Here is a 19742-nt window from a genome sequence, read left to right as displayed (position 1 = left end):
GACATCCAGCCTCCTCCCTTAGCTATGAGCCGTGCTTGTTTTCCAGAAGGGCCAGCCTTGGGACCCCAGCTCTGCCCAGGCTTCCTGGAGATCCCTCCGGGAAGAGGAGGGGGGCCCCAGCCTCTCACTGAGTCCCCCGCCCCACCCCTTACCTCTATGGCTCCTGACTACAACCACCGGCGCCCACTTCCCTCCTGACAGGAGGTTGGATGGGGTGGGGTGGAGGCTTCTTTATGATTACAGATGACCTAGGGCTAAGTGGGCTATTCTAGTTTCATCCTTGAGCCGAGGGACCCCTAAGACAGCTGCAGAGGGCAGATCTCGGCCAGGGCTGCTCCAGCAATATTCCCAGGGAGGCTGGGCCCCTCCCCAGAGGCACTACTCTTCCCTCCACCTCTTGTACCAATCTCTGAAAGGCAGCTCTGAACATTCTCAAAGGAAGGAAGGAAGGAAGGAAGGAAGGAGGGAAGGAAGGAAGGAAGGAAGGAAGGAAGGAAGGAAGGAAGGAAGGAAGGAAGGAAGACAGGGAGGAAGGAAGACAGGGAGGAAGGAAGACAGGGAGGAAGGAAGGAAGGAAGAAGGGAGGGAAGAAGAGCATCACATAATTAGCTCTTGGACTTTGGCATCAAAACATTCAGAGTTTCTGACTTTTAAGATATTTCAATTTGTTTTGATCTCGTTTCTGTTTCTCTGCTTTCCTTGTGTTTCATTTCCCATTTCTAGTTTTCTGAGCTGCACATTGGTTCCAGTGGCTTCTAGATCCAAACTTTACTCAAGAGGGAGCTGTAAAATTTCCACATGGTTGTTTGTCCTTCAGTTTTTTCACTTGTTTCTAGTTTCATTGCCAGGCAATTACAGAGAATCATCTCTGTTACTGGTACTTTTTAAAAAGTGTTGAGGTTTTCATTGTAGTCCAAAATGGTGAAATGTTAGGATGTCACCTGATATTATCAGGATGTAGATTTTCATTTCATTTTGTTAAATATTTAAAATTATATAATATATATTTTAAATCATGTAATTCAGATATTTCTGTAGACAAGAATTTTAAGCTTTTTAAGGCTTTTTTTAGGATGCAACAGGCAAGAGAGAACAATAATGTGTGATTTCTAAGGAATGGCAAATTGAGGCTTTGTCATTCCTTCCTGCTTCCTCCCTCCCTTTCTCTTCTCCTCCTTCCCTTCCTCTTTTCCTTCCTTCTTGTCTTCCAAGACATTCGTGGAGCACTGAGCATCCTGCCCTGGGCACTGAGGACGTGGACTGAGGAGTCCAGCGGTTCCATGTGGGCATGTGCTCACCAAATGGGCAGTGAGAGGAAGGGCTTTCCAGGCAGAGGGAACTGTGTGGGCACACGATGGGATGGGTCTGCTGGGACCGTAGAAGATGAGGTTTCAGTGTAGGGTGCAGGGGTGGGGGTGGAGGGTGTGTGACTTTACTGTTCCTGTCCTCCCCTCTGTCCCTCTATAATGATGGGCCGCCCTGGTTACCAGGTGCAGCTTTGGCTCTGGGCGGAAGCCCAGTCTCCTCAGTGTTGTGACCCAGCCGGCCATGGTGACCACAGGGGCTCTTCGTCAGCCCGGGAAACGAGGCTATTAGAGCAGTGAACCTGGGAGACGCTGTGGAGTTCTGTGACAGAAGAACGTTTGGACGTGAGACCAAGTCTTGCTCGCTCTGGATTTCAGTGGGAGGTGGTAGAGGGTGTTGTGCAGGTGCCCTGGTCCTAGTTCTCTTGTTTTTGACAGATTTGTTCCGCCAGTGAAAGAGAGACACTCTGTCCAGAGAGACGAGAAACATGCCGGTAGCAGTTCTGGATGAGATCTAGAAAAATGTTTTGCCCCAGAGATAGGAGACAAAAGCCCAGAGGTACCTGATGTCCTGGACATGTATGTCTGAAGTGGTCTGGAGAGACCAACAGTAGTTCAAAGATCTTGAAGAAACATGGAAAGAACAGTTTCTTCTTCTCAGAATCAGATTCTGCCCCTTGAACTGGAAGCTCATGATGGTTAGTTCCGAGTATAGGAGGTTGAGAGAAACCCCATCACCTCCAGATGGGAGGTGTGGACTTGAGCCCAAGAACAATGAAAACGGTGATTGAACCAAAGCTTCTAGACACGGATGCTCGCGCGTCTTGTGGTGCAGGCTGAGTATTTGTCGAGGAGCACGTGCTCCCTGCCACTTAGCCCCCCTTCAGCTGCCAGGCCATCCCCTGGCCCCTGTTCTTCCTCTCTTCCCAAGGGCTGTGTTTCCAGTGAGATACCATGTGGAGGTCATGGCAGAAGGGGTTTTCTTCCATCCTTTTCCTCCAGGAACCTGGGGGAATCCTGGAGCTGGCTTCCCACGGATGCGGGTTGTCAAGCACGACCGTCAAGAAAGAATTCTTGAGACATTTCAAGGTGCAGGAAGGTGCCTTTTATTATGGCACAGGGACGGGACCCGTGGGCAGAAAGAGCTGTACTTCGATTGTGAGGCGGGACTGATTATATACTTTTTTGTTAGTGGGGGTTAGGGATAATGTAAGTCTCGAAGGAATCTCTGTATGCTGAGAGTTGGGTCTGCAGCACCTCGCAGGTCTGGCTATTGTCAAGGTTGCGTTTAGTCTAATGAAGTCCCATGAGTTCCCTGGGCAATGTCATGCTCTGCATGTCTCAGGGATTTATCAATGGGCTGCAAGTTTTAAGATTTAATTTGAGCTACATTTCCCTTGCTTTTGTTCTCCTCGTCACCACGAGAGGTCACCATCCTCCTTGCCCTCCTTTGTCCAGAAACTGGAAATGAGCTACCTCCTGGCTTCACTGGGCCTCAGTGTGACCCTGCGGGTGCAAATCCCGAATCACCGTGTAATCTCTTACTTTTGATCCGCTGAGGTTTTTTGTTTGTTTTAAGATTTTATTTATTTATTTGAGAGAGAGAGCAAATGGAGTGAAGGGCCGAGGGAGAGAATCTCAAGCAGACTCCCTGCTGAGTGCAGAGCCCAGTGGAGGGCTTGATCCCACCACCCTTGAGATCACAACCTGAGCCGAAACCAAGAGTCAGATGCTCAACCGACTGAGCCACCCAGCCGCCCCCAACGTGCTTTTGAATATTCTATATTTGTTTTTATTTTTTTTAAAGTCTCTTTTTACATAACCAATTAATTTTTCTCAGATTTTCTCAGCTCTTACTTTCTCTCAGTATTATAAATAAACTCTGGACAGTATTTTAGTAAATTGTGGTTACTTAAATTATTCTCATATTATTATGTCTAGAAACTATGTCTAGAAAAGAGTTAAATTTAAGGGGATGACCTAACTTGCTATTTCTTCAACAACATGCTATCATGTGAGAGCAATTCAGCTACCGGAGACATTAGAAATATCAGAATACTTTCCCTCTCCTGATGCTTCTGTGTTGTTCCACAACAAGAGAACAGTGGAGGTTACTTCATGGGCTCCATAAACAGTAGTTGACGAAAGAATGCCTGGGCCCTGCTGATTGCACGGAGGGCATGTGTGTGGAGTGAGGGACCCAGGGGCACTCCTGGTGGTCTGGGCCCAGCAGGGCTACTGCCTCCTTTTTATCAGGGCCCTGACCAGGGTTGAACTCAGCTCAGCTACCCAGGGCAACGAACGTGGGTGGGTACAGGTAGAGAGGCATCTGGGCAACTTTTCATCTAGAGTGAAGAGCCTGCCCCAGTGTCACCGCCATCTGTATAGTACATGTGCCAAGGACCTTGGAGGTATCCTGTGCCAAGCTCTGCAGCCTTGGGACTGGGGGTTGGGTGTGAGTTGCTGTGCCCGGCAGCCTGGCTGAGCCAGGATCAAGCATGTCCAGGCTTGGATGTGGATTATGGCCAAAGAGCAAAGCTGGAGCCTCTAGGTGATACGGTAAGCAGTCCTGGGACCTGAGGTTTAGACAAGGTCCGCCTGGCAGAGTAATAGTCCCGGCAGAGCCTATCCAGGGCCTAATCCATGCCTGTGGGCATTGTGGGCAGAGAAGGCGCTGGGTTCTTCAGGGAAACCATGCTTAAGATACTCTGGGCTCAGCTGGAAAAATGTTTGAACCAGGTTAGCACCTCCAGGCTGTGCCCCCTCTGGTGAGTTACGGAACATCTGAGCCTGCTTCCTCCTCTGTTATAGGGAGGGAAGATGGACCCTTCGTTCTGGTGAGTCTGGGACAGATATGGTAGATGGAAAAGGTCTAGCTAGTGCCTGGTACCAGCAGTGGCTGACACTAGGCTTGTCCAGGGACATAACACTGAGCCAGCCTCTGTGGACAAATAGAGATGGGACACTTAGCCAGAAACCTGACAAATGGAGGCACGCAGGGCAAAGTCTGCATCTGTCAGTCTAGGACATGGGACAAGCGGGGGAAGCAGGGGCGGATTCTCATGGATAGACCCTGGGGGGGGGGGGGTCGGAGCATTAAACTGTGGCTCCTGTTCTCTCGTGGCACCTGAACAAAGTAGCCCTCTGTGAAGGTGGAATGAATGAACAGGGGCACTTGTCTGCACATCCCTGCCATTGGCTGCAGTTCTTCGTGCCGCCACCAGAGGACAGAGCAGACTCACACTCTCCCTGCGGGGGGCGGCGGGGAGGGGGCGGGGAGAGAAAGGATTTCCCTTGGGGAGTTCTGTGTGTTCTGGGGAGGATGATGAGCCCCAGGGCTCAGGGACCCCCATCCCTCACCATGGAACAAGAGGCCATTCAGAGACCCTGAGAGGTCAGGACGCCCTTCCCCACATGCCATCTCTCTAGAGCAGGACAGTCCAGTTGAGACAGATGTTCATAGATCGGTCTAACCAGATTTCTCAGGGCTTTGGTGTGACTGTGCCCCCTCTTTTCCCAGGGAGTGATCCCCATTTCTTCTTTGTTAGGGGATTATTTTTCTCAGGGGGAAAGATCATGCACATGAATGCTGTCCCATGCAGGGCTCGCAACCCATGTCTGTCAGCCAAGAGCTGTCTTTATGCCCATTTTAAAGGTTGGGGCACCTGGGTGGCTCAGTCGATGAGCATCCAACTCTTGGTTTTGGCTCAGGTCATGATCTCAGGGTCCTGGGATCCAGCCTCCCATCGGGCTCCACACTCAGTCTGCTTGAGATTCTCGCTCTCCTTCTGCCCTTCCCCCCACACTTTCTTAAAAAAGATTTAATTTATTTATTTGAGACAGTGGGAGAGAGCACGAGAGGGGGAAAGGTCAGAGGGAGAAGCAGACTCCCCACTGAGCAGGGAGCCCGATGCGGGGCTCGATCCCAGCATTCCAAGATCATGACCTGAGCTGAAGGCAGACGCTTAACCGACTAAGCCACGCAGGCGCCCTGAGTCTTTGTTTGTGGTCCCCCTAGGTCAGTGACTCACAGCTCCAACACCCACCCCACAGGCCCTCTGGCATGCATAGAAGGGAAAAGCAGCTGTAACACACAGAGGTGGGTGATCCCTGGAGATCCTAGTTCAGAATAATACCAGATGCCAAGGAAGCCCTGCTCTCCCTGAGCAGAGGGCGAACCCTGGGCTGGTGTGTGGGGACAAGGTCCCTGTCACTCTGGTGCTGTGGGGCAGATTTCCCCACACCAGTCACTCTGCCAGGGCCTTGACCTGAATCATCACCATTAATTACCTCTTCAGCCCAGTGGGGAGATAGTTCTTGCTACCGCCAATTTAGAGACGAGGGTTTGAGTCTGCGCGAGGCTGAGGGTCACGCCCAAGGGCCGCTTTCTTCTCCAGAGCCTGCTCCTGCCCCCATGCCCAACCACACATGTCCTTGTCCATGTCCCGTTCCGCTGCCCCGTCCTTGCTGTGGCATTTTGCACCCAGGCTGGTACCGGGCAGGTACTTGAGAAATACTGGTGAAAGTGTGAACAACCGAATAGATGAAGGCCATCTGGTCTAGGAGGTTGGGTGGCGGCGGAATGAGAGTGGTGGAAATGGCCAAGCCTTCTCGAAATCTAGCGTCAGGCCCTCACTTGACTGTTCCCTACAAGTCCTTGAATTGTGAGTACAGCAAAAAAAAAAAAAAAAAAGAGGTGACCCTTCCTTAGGAGATGATCTCCTTTAAGGTAGGCCCTTGGGATGTGACCCTGGAGGTTTGGCCAGAGCAGCCGGGGAGATGCTAAACACACTGTCACTGAGGCCAGTGGGCTCGGGAGGGTGGCGGCAGCAAAGGGGCCTCCGATGGGGCATCCAACCCGCCACTGTGAACATCCTGGGTGGCAGCCACGTGGGGCTGTTAGTCTGCCCTCCATGCTTTCTTTCTCTCTTCCCCTCGTCTTTGCCGAGGTGGACTCCAGATGCTGACCCTGCTGGTGACCAGAGGGGACCTGTACCTGGGACATGCCCCGCTCCAGGCCTCGGAGGGAGGCCCCCAGCTGCGTGTTGGTACGCCCAGTATGAAGGGTCTGAGGGATGGGGGGAGCCAGCCGAGGGGGCCAGGAGAGCACAAGGGAGTGGCCAGTGGGCAGGAGGCGCAGGGAGTCCGTGCCCGGGAGTGAAGTGCGGGCAGAGCTTCCAGGAAGGGGGGAGCCATGGCCCGATGTGAGGTGATGCCAATGGCCCATGACAGGAGACCTGGGCACTACCTCCTGATCATCACCAGGCAGTCGTTCTGATGCAATAAATCCAGTTCTCCTTCCGAATAAAATGAAGGGAAGCTGCTCCCATTCTTGGCACCCACCCACCTTCCGCAGGTGGCTGTGAGTCCACGGTGCTGCCCGGGGCCACCTAGATTCACTACTAGAAATGAAATACAAGCCCTGGATAGAATTTTAAATTTTCTGCTACCTATATGGAAATACATTTTAAAAAACACATGAAGTTTAATGCTATTTAACCCCATACATTCAAAATAGTAACATTTTAGCATATAACCAGGATAAAATGATCATAAATTACCTATTTTTTGTTCATTTTTTTTCTTATTAGATCTTCAAAGTCTGGAGTGTATTTTCCACTTGTCGCTCATCTCAGTTTGGATGGGCCATATTCCAAGTGCTCATTGGGTACGTGTGGCTGGTGACTACACTACAGGACAGCATAGGTCTGCCGGGCCAGCTGTGGCCCAGCCTGGAGCAGGGCACCCACCGTGTTGACCAAGACTGAACTTCAGAGCCCCTTGGCTTGGGAGATCTTGAAGTCATCACATACAGACCGACGAAGGAAGGAGGTGTCTAGCTACTGAGGAGCTCATGGAGGGGACTAGAGGGGATAAGAAAGTGGTTCTTTCCCCTGACCTCTACTTCCTTTCTAAAAGAAGCAGGCACCATTTGGGGGGTATGGCCCACACCCCCTGCTCCAAACTGGCTGTTGCCAAGAACCTCTTTTAAAACCCAGACGCCTCCCCCCATCTTCCACAATGCACACCTTCCTCCTCCGAGATCAGCTTCTCCTGGAATATTTGATCGAATGAAACTTTGCCATCTCTTGTCCACTCTGGTGTGAAAGACATGGAAATCACCAGTAAGGAACCTATGAATGCACAAAAGCACAGAGCTGAACCCTTAAGTGGTGCTAAGGAAAAGACAGATCTCTGTTGAAAGCACATAGTCCGCATTCTCTCTGGGCATGTGAGCTGGCCCATCCAAACTGAGATGAGTGACAAGTGTAAAATACACACCAGACCTTGAAGATCTAATAAGAAAAAAATGAACAAAAAATAGGTAGTTTATGATCATTTTATCCTGATAATATGTTAAAATGATGCTATTTTGAATGTATTGGGTTAAATAGCATTAAACTTCATGTGTTTTTTAAAATGTATTTTTGTGTGGATAGCAGAAAATTTAAAATTCTATTTTTAGGGCTTGTATTTCATTTCTAGTAGTGATTCTCTAAAATCTAGGCGGCCCCAGGCAGCACCGTGGACTCACGGCCACCTGCAGAGGGTGGGTGGGTGGGTGCCCAGAATGGGAGCAGCTTCCCTGGTGAGATCAGGAACCCCACTCCTGTGGTCTGGCTGCCCTCCAGGACGCTGTGAGGGACGCCTCCTGCCCTGTTCTGGAGCCACTTGAAGCCGAAAGTTCCAGAAAACTTCCTCTCGTCGTGGACATTCAGGTTTTCCAAAAAATGAAACCCGGACCATTGCCAATATTTGTCCCAAATCTCGGCCTGAGGGGACATTGCTCCAACAGCCCAGAACCCCAGGGACGAGCACTCCAGATGTTGATGAAGAGATGCTCTGGTCCCTTCTGAAATGTTTTACAAAGTCTGGGCCGAATGTGCTGGGGTGGGATGGCTGTAGTCTGAGGTCAGTGAGTTGCAGGAGGGCTCCCAGAAGGGCATTGCACACAGGGGCAATGGAAACATCCCGGCCACAACTTCAGGAAGACCAAGCTTCTCCTGACAGTCCCACGTAGACTTGCAGCTGATTTGGTGGCAGTGGGGGGACTGAGCCGGGAGGAGACCAAAGTGTGGGTGAGGCTGAGGGTTCAGACCTTCTCTTTGGAATATAAATAGGCATGGGATGGGGAGATCCATGATGGGAAAAGTCCCTTTAATTCCAGTATAGACAGGAGGCTGAATCAGCCAGAAACCGGCAGCTGGTTTTTCTAAGCTCCTCAGACTGGGCTCCAGTGCAGCCCACCCTGCTTCCTTTCTAGGGAGGTGAGTAAGAGGTAGAACCCTAACTGAGTTGCTGCTAAACCCTCCCGGCCCCTCCCGGCTGCCAGTCCACACAACGGACTGAGCTCAGCCCTGCCTCCACCAGGCAGCCTGGTATAAACAGCCATGGGAGCCAGAGCCCTGGCTGGGTGCCTCGGCTCTGGGCGTGCACGGTGTCTGGAGCCTGCTGTCCCAGAGAAGGGGACAGTTAGACACTGAGAAGCCCCCGCCCACAGTCGACATCCCTGCTCCGACAGACACTTGCGCCTAGGAAGGCTGCTCAGAGGCACTGTGATATCAGAGCCACACTTGGTCCTTCCCCTCGCTGTCCTGTCTACTTTGCCCTACCCCGCTCCCTCTCCATTTACGCAGGGCAACTCTACCAAAGCCCCAGGAAATGACTCTCTAGTCCAGGTGGAGGCAGGCAACTGAAGGATCCAAGTAAGCAAATCCTGGGCATTCCTCCTTCTGCTCCTGGATGTCCCCCGCCAGCCTCCGGGAGAGCTGCGCTGGGTTTGTTTAAAGACCAGCCTCGTCTATGCCGTCCCTACACTCCACGCTTCAGAGCCCCTGCGCGCCAGCCACACGGAGCTCGGGAAAGACGTTTCCTCCCAAATCTGAGCCAAAGATCATTGAGGTTGAGGATGTGGCCCCAAATTATACATCATACCATGACAGTAAGCCAAAGGAGGTCTCTCCTTCCTTACCAGAAACCTCCGCTTGTCCGAGCCCCTACAGGTAGGGTTGCCAAATGAAATATAGGGTGCCCAATTAAACGGGAACTTCAGATAAACAGGAATAATTTTCCAGTATAAGTATGTCCCAAATAATGCACGTGGCACACTTATATTAAAAAAGTTATTTGTTCCCTGTATACTGTTGGGATTGTAAACTGGTCTAGCCACGATGGGAAACAGTATGAAGTTTCCTTGATAATTTAGAAACAGAACTACAATATGATCCAGCCATCCCACTTCTGGGCTTCATTTCCAAAGGAAATGAAAACAGGTTATGAAAGATGTATGTGCATTCCCCTGTTCATTGCAGCATTATTTACAATAGCCAAGACATTGAAACAACCTAAGTGTCAATGTATAAATGGGCAAAGAGGGTGTGGTGTAGACAATGCAATAGTATCCAGCCCCGAAAGAAAAGGAAATCCTGCCACTTGCAACAACACGGACATGATGTGTGATATCACCTATATGTGGAATCTAAAAAACCGTAAATTCAGGGGCACCTGGGTGGCTCAGTCGGTTAAGCGGCTGCCTTCGGCTCAGGTCATGATCCCAGTGTCCTGGGATCGAGCCCAACGTCGGGCTCCCTGCTCGGCAGAGAGCCTGCTTCTCTCCTTCCCTCTGCCTGCCTCTCTGCCTACTTGTGCTATCTCTCTGTCAAATAAATAAATTAAATAAATAAATAAATAAAATAAAAAACCCTAAATTCATAGACACGGAGTAGAGTGGTAGTTACCAGGGGCTGGGGGATGGGGGAAATAGGGAGATACTGGTCAAACTACAAACTTCCAGTTATAAAATAGATGAGTTCTGGGGATCTAATGTACAGCATGGTGATTCTAGTTAATGATGCTGCATTATATCCTTGAAAATTGTTAAGATAGTAGATCTTAAATGTTTTCACCACAAAAAAAGAAGTGGCAAATATGTGAAGTGATGAAGGCTAACAGCTAGACTTCCAGGGGCCATCATTTCATGATATATGAGTGTCTCAACCTAACACCTAAACTCACATAATATTATATGTCAGTTATATTTCAATAAAGGCTAAAAAGAGAAAATGCCTAAAACATGGTGTGTTTCTATGGAGTTTAGAAGGCACACGAGATAGTATGGGAAAAGCTAAGGGCGGAGTGAAAGGTAACAAGTGAAAGGCCATGTTGAGGGTGCCTGGGTGGCTCAGTTGGTTAAGCATCTACCTTTGGTTCAGGTCATGATCCTGGGGTCCTGGGATGAGCCCCACGTCAGGCTCCAAGTCTGCTTCTCCTCCTGCCCTTCCCCCACTCGTTCTCAATCTCTTTCTTGCTCTCTCTCAAATAAATAAATAATTTTTTTTTTTTAAAAGAAAGGTTATGTTGATACAGTGTTAGGAAAAACAAGTAATGTGAATTTTTAAATAAATTGGCATTTTTAGGTAATAGAAATAGATTTATTTATTGTGCAATTCTTTTTTTAATCAAATGACATTTGTTGGCCAGACACCAATGTAGAGTGTGTGTGTGTGTGTGTGTAATGTGTTGACCGTCTCCGGGAACAGCCTGAATTCTCTTTTCCTTCATGTTGGGCTGCCCCCCAGATTCCTGAGATTAGACCTTAAGCTATAGTTAACTAGGAAATTTGCTTCTCTACCTCTCTGTAGGCATGAGCGGGATAAGCACACCCCTCTGACTGTGGGAATATTATGGCAGAGGATTTAAAATGGATAAAAGGAGACGTGGGCAATAAGCCACTGTTGGGGTGACCCAGACAATTCACGCAACCTCCCTCAGCCTCAGCTGACTTAATTCTCTGATGAGGATTTGCCTCCTGCATACCTCATCAAGCTGTCGTGATGATCCAAAATGATAGCTAGCTCTAGGCAGCCCCATAGGGACTCCTTACTCAGCTAGAACCACGGGGCAGCTGGACAAGAGGGGAGGCCAGGAGGTTCCTGGGCAGGAAGTATGTAGAGGTCTCAGATCCTCCTGGAAGCACAGGGTCCATCCGCAGGGGGAGAGCAAGGCCTCACCTTGGCTCCTCTCCGGCCTGACTTCACCCATCCCTCGGAAATGCTTGCTTTCTGGCTTCAATCACGCTGAGGGAGAACAGGAAGGGTGGAGGGAAAGCGTCTACTGTGAGGTGGCTTGGTGTGGGCTGCAGGGCGTGGGCACGGTGAAGGTGATGTCCTCATACAGGGGGTGGCCCACAATAGGTGTCAGAATGAGGAGAAACAAATGTTTTTTAAGGAGGAGGACTGTTTTATTGATGATGTTATTAAGAGTTGCTGGTGCAATGTGCTAATAAATTCTCTGCAGATAGTGTTTTTATTTTTTTAGATTTTATTAATTTATTTCAGGGGGGAGGGGCAGAGGGAGAGAGAGAGTCTTAAGCAGACTCCCCTCTGAGTGTGGAGCCCGATGCGGGCTTGATCTCAGGAACCTGAGGTCATGACCTGAGCCGAAACCAAAAGTCAGACGCCCAACCGACTGAGCCACCCAGGCGCCCCATGCAGATAGTGTTTTTTTAAACTATCTACAGATAAAGCACCCCCTTATCACCTGCACCCTGAATTGACAGCCTCCATCTGGCCTGCGTTTGGTATGCCTCAGGCATGACTCCACACTGAGACGAATAAATAAATGAAATAAAAAGAGGAAGTTTGAGGAGCAGGATCTTTACACAGCACTGAAATAGCTCTCACGAAAGGGTTATTAGTTAAAAAGAGAAACAGAGCTAACTTTATGGTGGGGAAATCTGGCCCACGCCATCTCAATCAAATGATCTGAGCGAACATCATCATTACTTAGATGAATTGAAATCGGGGCACCTGCTAGAAGGTGATGAGAAGAGCATAGCGTTATTTCTGTGATGTTCCTACCAGAGGGACAGAACCTGAATCTCTTCCTGAGACAACACATCAGAAAGATACAAACTGAGAGACATTCTCCACAACTAACCTGTTAGCACCAGGATGTGTTAAGGCCACAGAAATTAAGGAAAGACTTTGGCATTGTTTCAGATTTAAGGAGATGAGACAGACCTGATGACTGCATGGAACATACAATCCTAAACTGGATCCTTTTCCCATAAAGGACATTATTGGGGGCATTTGGCAAATTTTGTGCAGGGCCTGGAGGTTATGTGGAATTATTATATCAATGTTAATTCTTCCTTCCTGCCTCCCTCCTCCCCTCCCTCTCTCTTTATTTTTTTGTGGTAGAAGGGCAGTCAGAATACTCCAGACAAGAGACAAATTACGATCAAAGAAAGACAGTAAAATCACTCCCAGTCCTGTCAGAAGTTGCAGAAGGGGGAGTGGTGGGCACAGAATGAGAAAGAAGGCCAGGTAGCTAATTAGATGGGTCATTTTATTAGAATTATGCATGACACATTTTTATATGTTGGCATTAAGCTACACGAATGACTTAAATGATGAAATAATATTTTAATATTTTAAAAATATTTTAGCAAAAATCACATATGAATGAATCAGAGTTATTTCTTGACCTTGATAATTATATTGTGGTTGTATAGGAAAACATCTTTATATGAAATATCAATTAAAGATCTGGGTAATGGAGTGTCCCTGTTGGCAACCTGCTCTCATAGGTTCAGGAAAAAATTGGTACCAAAAAGAAAAAAAGAAAAATGGTACTGTGCCTGCAGTTTTTCTGTAAGTTTGAGATTGCTACAAAATAACAATTTAAAAAAGAAAATCAAGGCTCAAAGAGTTATATAACCCGACCAAGGCCACAGGGATAACAGGTCACCGCTCCCCATTGCAACTCAGGTGTGTCTGAGTCCCAAATCCCCATCCTCGCCCACATGGCCCTGGATGTCCCAGCTGTCTCCGCTGAGGCCCTTCAAAATCCACCCAAGGAGACCCCTGTTCCTATTCCTTCACCTGCAGAACAGTCCTCCTTCACCCAAACCATGTTGAGGTCCCTTCGATGGAACTGCTCCCCCACCCACCCCAGCCCTGTGCTGGCCCCAGCACCCCCATGCTTCTTGGCCGGCACCCACACTGAGGCGGTGGCAGGCAGTGGCAGGGTTCAGGCTGGCTCCCTGCTCCTAGGAGTGGGGTTCTTTTAGCTGAGCCCCCACTCTCCCAAAGTTCTCTCACTCTTCCTGAGGATCTCAAGATTTTTCAAACCACTTACAACCAAACATGGTGATTTTTTTTTGGCCTTAGCTCCTCATTCTTACCACCCCTCCAGAGAGAGATCCTCCCCCCCCCCCCCCCCCGATCCCGTGGCCTGAATAGGGGATCTCACCGGTCAGGGCTTTGTGTGCTATCCCATCACTTAAAGCAATAACCACTGCAGATTACAGACATCACCCATAGCCCAAAACAGAAAGCTCTGCTCTCCTGTGACCTTCCAGGCATGGCCTTGCCTCCCCGCCGCTGAGCCGGCCCGAGCTGGGGAACCGGGAACGTGCAAAGGGTTTGCCTGTGACTCTGAGCCAGGTGCCCACCGACGTCACCAGGGGTTCCAGAAGCAGGGGCCGGGAGACCGGCGTGGGGGTGGTGCTGGGCCGCTCAGTGGTGAGACATGTCCCAGGACACACAGTTCGTCCTAGCTCCACCTGACCACCCTCTTCCTGAGCCATGGCCTCTGCACTGCCTGGAACCAAATGGCCCCCCTCCCAGGGCCGAAGAGGCTGTGGAGTTGGAATGGCCCCAGGAGCGGGTCACATGGAGACATCCTGTCCATGGCTGATTGGCCTCTCTGCTCCCCTGGGGAAGGAGGGCAGCCTGCCATGTTCTCTAAGTGGGCATCTGAGGGATGGCGATGGTGGTACTGAGAATGTGTCACCAGCCAGGCCTGGGCCGAGGCCCAGCGGGGCGAAGCCTCCCTTCGTTGCATACCCTCACTGGGTGCCTGGGTATGGGCTCTCGTCCTTCACTGCTGGAGAAGCTGGCACGGAGGAGAGAGGGCCCACCCCCTGAGATGTTAGCGGGTGTCCGAAGTGGCCCTCCAGCCTGAGTGCTCTCTGAGGGAACGTTGCTGTGTAAACAAGATGGCTGCTTCCTGACCGGCCCTTCCCAAAAAAGAGGCCCTTGTGACAGGAGCCTCTCTGGGGTGGAGAGGTAAGCCTGGTAGCCTGCATGCATATAAATGGTGCTGCCTGCCTCCCCACTCAGACCTGCGGCAGAGAGCCACAGGGGCTCTGTTTCTGTGGGTGAGTTTAGCCCCATCCCTGTGGTCTTACCCAGGGCACGGGTTGTAGATGATGAGAGCCCAGCAGTCACAGGCATAACTAAGGGCAAGCCTGGGAAGGAGGGGGGCTCCCGGTGGACCATGGAGAGTCGTGCCCGGAATCGTTAACGATGGATGCAGAAAGGTGGGCTTGCAAATATCCTCACACTCTGACCCTGCAAGGAGCGTAGCTGAGAGTATAAGGACAGAGGGAGGGAGTGACGCCATCCCTCCTCCCAACAGCCTGGGAGGGACAGGTCAGGATTGTCTCCAGGGCACAGAAGAAGGTGATGCGAGTTCCCATGGTCACATCACAAGACTGCATTAGAAGCCAGACCCTCTGACTGTCCAGGTCCTCCTCACCAGCACAGGTACCACACCCCTCCAGCCCCAGAGGTGGGGCGTGAAACCGCAGATGACGCTAGGAGCTTCCAAGGACAAGCTAGGTCTTCCCCAAAGTCCTCAGGCTCGGCCATTGTGCCTGAATCTTGACAAACTTTCGCAGATGCCTCAATGAGCCAATGGCGCTTTCTTTCTGCAGGAGGAGTCTCTGGAACAGAAGCCATGTTGCTGCGCTCTTTGGCCCTCACCCTCACCTTGCTGATGGTTTCTGGCGTCCAGAACAATGTGAAGGATGTCTGTATTGGCAGCCCCGGCATCCCTGGCACTCCCGGATCCCATGGCTTGCCGGGCAGAGATGGGAGAGACGGTGTCAAAGGAGACCCCGGGCCTCCAGGTACTGGGTGAGACCCTACCCTCAGCTGAGGGACAGTGACTTGTTTCCAGGAGGCCCAACTGTCTGGGGCTCTGGGCCGGGTCCCAAGGTCAGCGGGATGGCGGGGCATGGTGGGAGTTGCCTGAGGGCCTTAGACTGGAGCAGCCCTGAAGAGGTTACCCTTAAAGTGCCCATGGGGTGACAGGTGAGTCAGCTCAGCTGATAAGAGCGGTCCCTTCACATCAGCCTCAGCCCTGCTGTGGGTGATAAATACCACACATCCATGTCCCCTTCTCTCTGCAGGCCCCATGGGCCCCCCTGGAGGAATGCCAGGCTACCCCAGGCCTGAGGGGGTGATTGGATCCCCTGGCGTTGCTGGAGAGTGTGGAGAAAAGGGGAAGCCTGGTGAGAGGGGCCCTCCAGGTAAGCAGGACAGGGCAAGCTGGCCGCAGGAACACGGGCACTGCACCCATGTGACCAGTTACATGAGGGATGGCGGGGGTCAGACGGAACCATGGAGGTCCCCAAAGGGCATCCTACTCAACCTAAGTGAGAGAAGATGAGGCCGAGGAGAGGAGTCAGACATGCCCGGGTAGTAGGCCATGGCGAGGACTGGTGGGTGTTGGAAGCGCTCCACACGTCACGACTCCTGATGGGCATCAGGTGCGGGACGAGGACAGCGCCGGGAGGCAGGGAAGGCACTTCCTGGGGCTGAGGCACAGGGGGCATTCCGAAAGGTGTACGGGGTTATCTGGGCTCTCAGCAGGTGATGGGAATGGGAGCCCCACATACAGAGGGGAACTCCAGAGCTCGGAGCGGTGACCAAGGTCAATCAGGAGAGTGCAGAGAGAACCACGTGCTCTCCCTCTCCATCAGAGCAGCTTCTTACTTCAGTGTTTGAGATCCTGCTTCCTGGACAAGTGCCCACTATTGACTGAGCTGCTGGGTGGCAGGCGGGGAGGGGTGAGGTTGAGGGAGGACGATGGGTCAGGATCAGGGGTAGAGACCACAGTGAAAGCCTGTTTTGCCAGGCAGGTAGATCACTCCACGGCTCAGCCAGGCCAGAGAGGGAAGGATAGGTATAGTTTGTTTGCCTTCGGTGGAGGGGGAGGGAGAGGACCCTGCCCCCAAACCAGAGAAATCCTGTGGGTTTTTCTGACAGAGCCGTTAAAAGACAGGGCAGGAAAGACGGGCAGGCAGGGGCTCGGCACGTGCAGGGCTGCATCAAAGGACAAGGGGGTAGGCAGGGTGGAGACGCACTCCAGGGCCTGAGCAGTGGGTACGGACAAGTAAAGGGCCAAATGCCAGGCCTGCAGCTGGCATCGTGCCTGCTTGGCTGCAAGTCGGGATCTTGGTTGGCTTGCCCCTCATCTTGGTGGGAATCTCTTGACAGGGCTTCCAGCTTCTTTAGATGAGGAGCTCCAGACCACACTCCACAAGTTCAGACATCAAATCCTGCAGGCCATGGGAGGTAAGGGGGCTCCCTCGGGCCTTATAGCATGGAGGGTCTCCCATAAGTTCCCTCATTCCCAGCGTCGGGCTCCAGAACCTTGAGACTTGACAAGCAGGTGTGGATGGGCAGGTCTTGGGGGGAAAAAAAACGATACTTCCCTTTCCTGATGTCTTTGAATGGCCCCGAGGAGACAGAGGTAGACACAGATCAGCTCCCTATGTCAGGGGAGCGTAAGTTCTCTGCCTAACTTGCTTTCTGTTGAGACTCAGGAAATTGCAGTTTCTGGGACATAACAGATGGTCCATCAGTAACTGTGCGATGGGTGAACGAATGAATAGAATGAGGAGAGCAGGGAGGAGGATTGAGGAAGACTCGGGTTGGCAGGGGAGGAGAGGCAAAGAGGGCATGAGGACAAGGAGCCCGGGCGAGGGACAGGGACTTCCAGCCAGAGCGGTCGGTGGCCTGACTCGGTTTCTCTGCCCCAGTCCTCAGCTTGCAGGAGTCCATGCTGGTCGTGGGAGAGAAGGTCTTCTCCAGCAACGGGCAGTCGGTTAATTTTGAGGACATTCAAGAGTTATGTGCTAGAGCAGGCGGCCGCATTGCTGCCCCGACGAGCCCGGAAGAGAATGAAGCCATTGCGAGGATCGTGAAGAAGTACAACACTTACGCCTACCTGGGCCTGATGGCGAGCCCCGACTCTGGGGGCTTCCTCTACGTGGATGGGAGCCCTGTGAACTACACCAGCTGGTACCCCGGGGAGCCCAGGGGGAAGGGCAAGGAGAAGTGTGTGGAGATGTACACAGATGGGCAGTGGAATGACAAAAATTGCCTGCAGTACCGGCTGGCCGTCTGTGAGTTCTGAGCAGGCCCCTGGGCCGCCCGATAGATAGGGCCCTGCCTTGTCCAGCCTCCAGCTGGAGGATGCGCCTGAGCTCTGACATGCTACAGCTCCTTCCCAACAAAATGTATTTGTGGCCCTTAGAGCGTTCTTAGCCACTCGGCTCCCTGGACGGCTCCGAATCCTCACCCACATCGGGAATCAGGAATCAGTCTGACACGCCCCACTCCGCCCCCAGCTCCTCCTCAGCCCTGCACTCCAGGCGCCACTCCTAACTTTGCCTTTGGGCAAGAGTCGGAGACTTCTTTCTTCCTCCTCCTGTCCGGTTCCTTCATTGCTACATGGCAGCAGTGAGGTCCTGGGTTGGAAGTTCCCTGCAAAATCACACAGCAGGTGCCGGCCTCCTGGCCCCCCTCCCCTCTCACTCTGCAGACCACCCACTGCCCAGCCCCAGCAAGATTTGGCAGTTCTGGTCAAGCACAATGATAGAAGAGGGGGACCTCTGGGGAATTCCACATATGTGGAGCTAAGGACCCCTTTGGGGTTATCTGGCAGCCTGGAGCCTCTGAGGACACATCTGGTCGGTGTCCCCGAGAGGTCAGAGGGCCGGGTGGTGCCTCGGCACATTGTGGAGGCCAGCCTAACCCTAATAGTTGCCTTGAGTCTTGGGTTGCCTCTCAACTCCCTGACCAAAAAGCAGCCAGTCTAGACCCCTAGGGAAGATCTCACCCCCGACCCAGACATAATCCAAGTAACTCCGCCTGATGGACGTGTCTGCACCCCTTTTTGGATCTCAGTGAGGTGTTCACACCCCTCACCACACCACTGGCAGTTGATTGAGCACATAAATAGCATATGTGCCAAGTCTATGTACCCAGAACCTTGCCAAGCACTTCTAAAACATCTTATGGAATATGATTTAATCTTTCCACAATGCCATGGGCCCAGCCTGCTTTTCCCCCATTTTCATATGAGGACACAAACTTAGCGAAGTTAAATGTTTTGAATTGTATTACTTGGAGCAAAAGTGGCAGAAGCTTATTCAAACCTACCTACCTGGACCTGAAGCTCATGCTCATAACGACCTTGCCTCTTACTGGACAGAGGTGATTGAAGTGTAATAAATCATGACTGCGTTAACATGAGTTTTCATTGCTTTGGTTTCAAGAAATAACACGTTTCTGTATCTCTAGAAATCAAATTAACTCTGGCTCTGAGCCCCCACCTACCTCAAAAATGGGAGATTCGATCTCAGGTCATGCCTTCTTTGTTGGGTGGGAGAGGCAACCTGCTTTCCACCCTTAAGTTGTATAAACATATGGCAAGCTACAGAAAATATCTGGAAGAACATACGGGCATTTGTGTTGATGGCCGGCATTAGGGTAACTCCTAAGCTAACTCCACATGGTTCCTTTGTGGGTGGTAGTATCATGCCTTCCATTTTCCCCTTAGCCACCTGAATGTTTTCCGTGGCCCAAAGGTAGTGGTGTTGAGGGGAGCCTGCTTCTCCCTCTCCAGCTCCCCTATGCTGTGTTCCCTCTCTCGCTCGCTCTCTCTCTGTCAAATCAATCAATCAATCAATCAATCAATCAGTCCTAGATAGTTTGCAATGCAGGGGTCTAGGGAAAAGAATGTATGAAAAATGGTGAGACCATATATTCATTTTGAGAACAGGGTGAGCTTCAAGCTTCCAGATTGTACATACCTGCTTTAAGACTCTTCATCAAACTTGTTACATATTATATTAGTGAGTTACAGGGATTTATCTTTTGATATTGAACCATCCTTTCATTCCTGGGATATACCCGCCTCGGTCTAGGGGCTGATACTCTCATCACATTTACTCTGTGCCAGGAACTACACTCATGCTAACTCATGTGATCCGCTTTAACCCTATTATGTAGATGTTATTATTGTCCCCAGTTTACAGATAAGAATACTGAGGCACATAGAGGTTAAAGCGATTTGCCAAAGGCCACGCAGCCAGTTCAAGCGCTGTCTGGGCTATGAATACACGAAGTCAGATTCCAGAGACTGCGCTATTGACCACGGATGCCTGCCTGGACTTCAACTGCTGCTTTTGACTTCTGGCTTTCAGGAGCGTTTGTGTCTGCTCCACATTGTTTAATTAATCTGATATTAGTGGTAGTGGGGACGTTTTCTTCCCATGATTGGAAAAACCAGAAGAGGCCGGGTTAAAAGCGTAAGCACATGTAAAGCTGCCATTCCTTCTGTGTCTGCTCACGGTCA

General features: G+C 51.1%; 1 protein-coding gene across 1 annotated transcript; it reads left to right on the top strand.

Moving 5' to 3' along the window:
* Nucleotides 1-3606: 3606 nt before the first annotated feature.
* SFTPA1 (surfactant protein A1) lies at nucleotides 3607-18615 on the top strand. Its single transcript, XM_045876231.2, has 5 exons — nucleotides 3607-3863; nucleotides 15028-15222; nucleotides 15505-15624; nucleotides 16595-16672; nucleotides 17140-18615. Exons 2-5 carry the CDS (start codon nucleotides 15051-15053, stop codon nucleotides 17514-17516), a joined length of 747 nt encoding a protein of 248 aa, XP_045732187.1. The 5' UTR covers nucleotides 3607-3863; nucleotides 15028-15050; the 3' UTR covers nucleotides 17517-18615.
* Nucleotides 18616-19742: the final 1127 nt, after the last annotated feature.

The sequence above is a fragment of the Mirounga angustirostris genome, unplaced genomic scaffold, assembly GCF_029215605.1.
Source record: "Mirounga angustirostris isolate CCGP_5_RB_7025 unplaced genomic scaffold, mMirAng1.0.hap1 SCAF_6, whole genome shotgun sequence".
NCBI classification, from domain to species: domain Eukaryota; kingdom Metazoa; phylum Chordata; class Mammalia; order Carnivora; family Phocidae; genus Mirounga; species Mirounga angustirostris.
This window is presented reverse-complemented; position numbering and strand designations above follow the sequence as displayed.

Excerpts from the sequence above, each read along its gene's own strand:
- SFTPA1 (XM_045876231.2), top strand. The coding sequence starts at position 15,051 with ATGTTGCTGCGCTCTTTGGCCCTCACCCTCACCTTGCTGATGGTTTCT. Across the intron at positions 15,625-16,594 it reads TGGTGAGAGGGGCCCTCCAG|GGCTTCCAGCTTCTTTAGAT; the intron begins GTAAGCAGGACA and ends ATCTCTTGACAG. Across the intron at positions 16,673-17,139 it reads AATCCTGCAGGCCATGGGAG|TCCTCAGCTTGCAGGAGTCC; the intron begins GTAAGGGGGCTC and ends TCTCTGCCCCAG.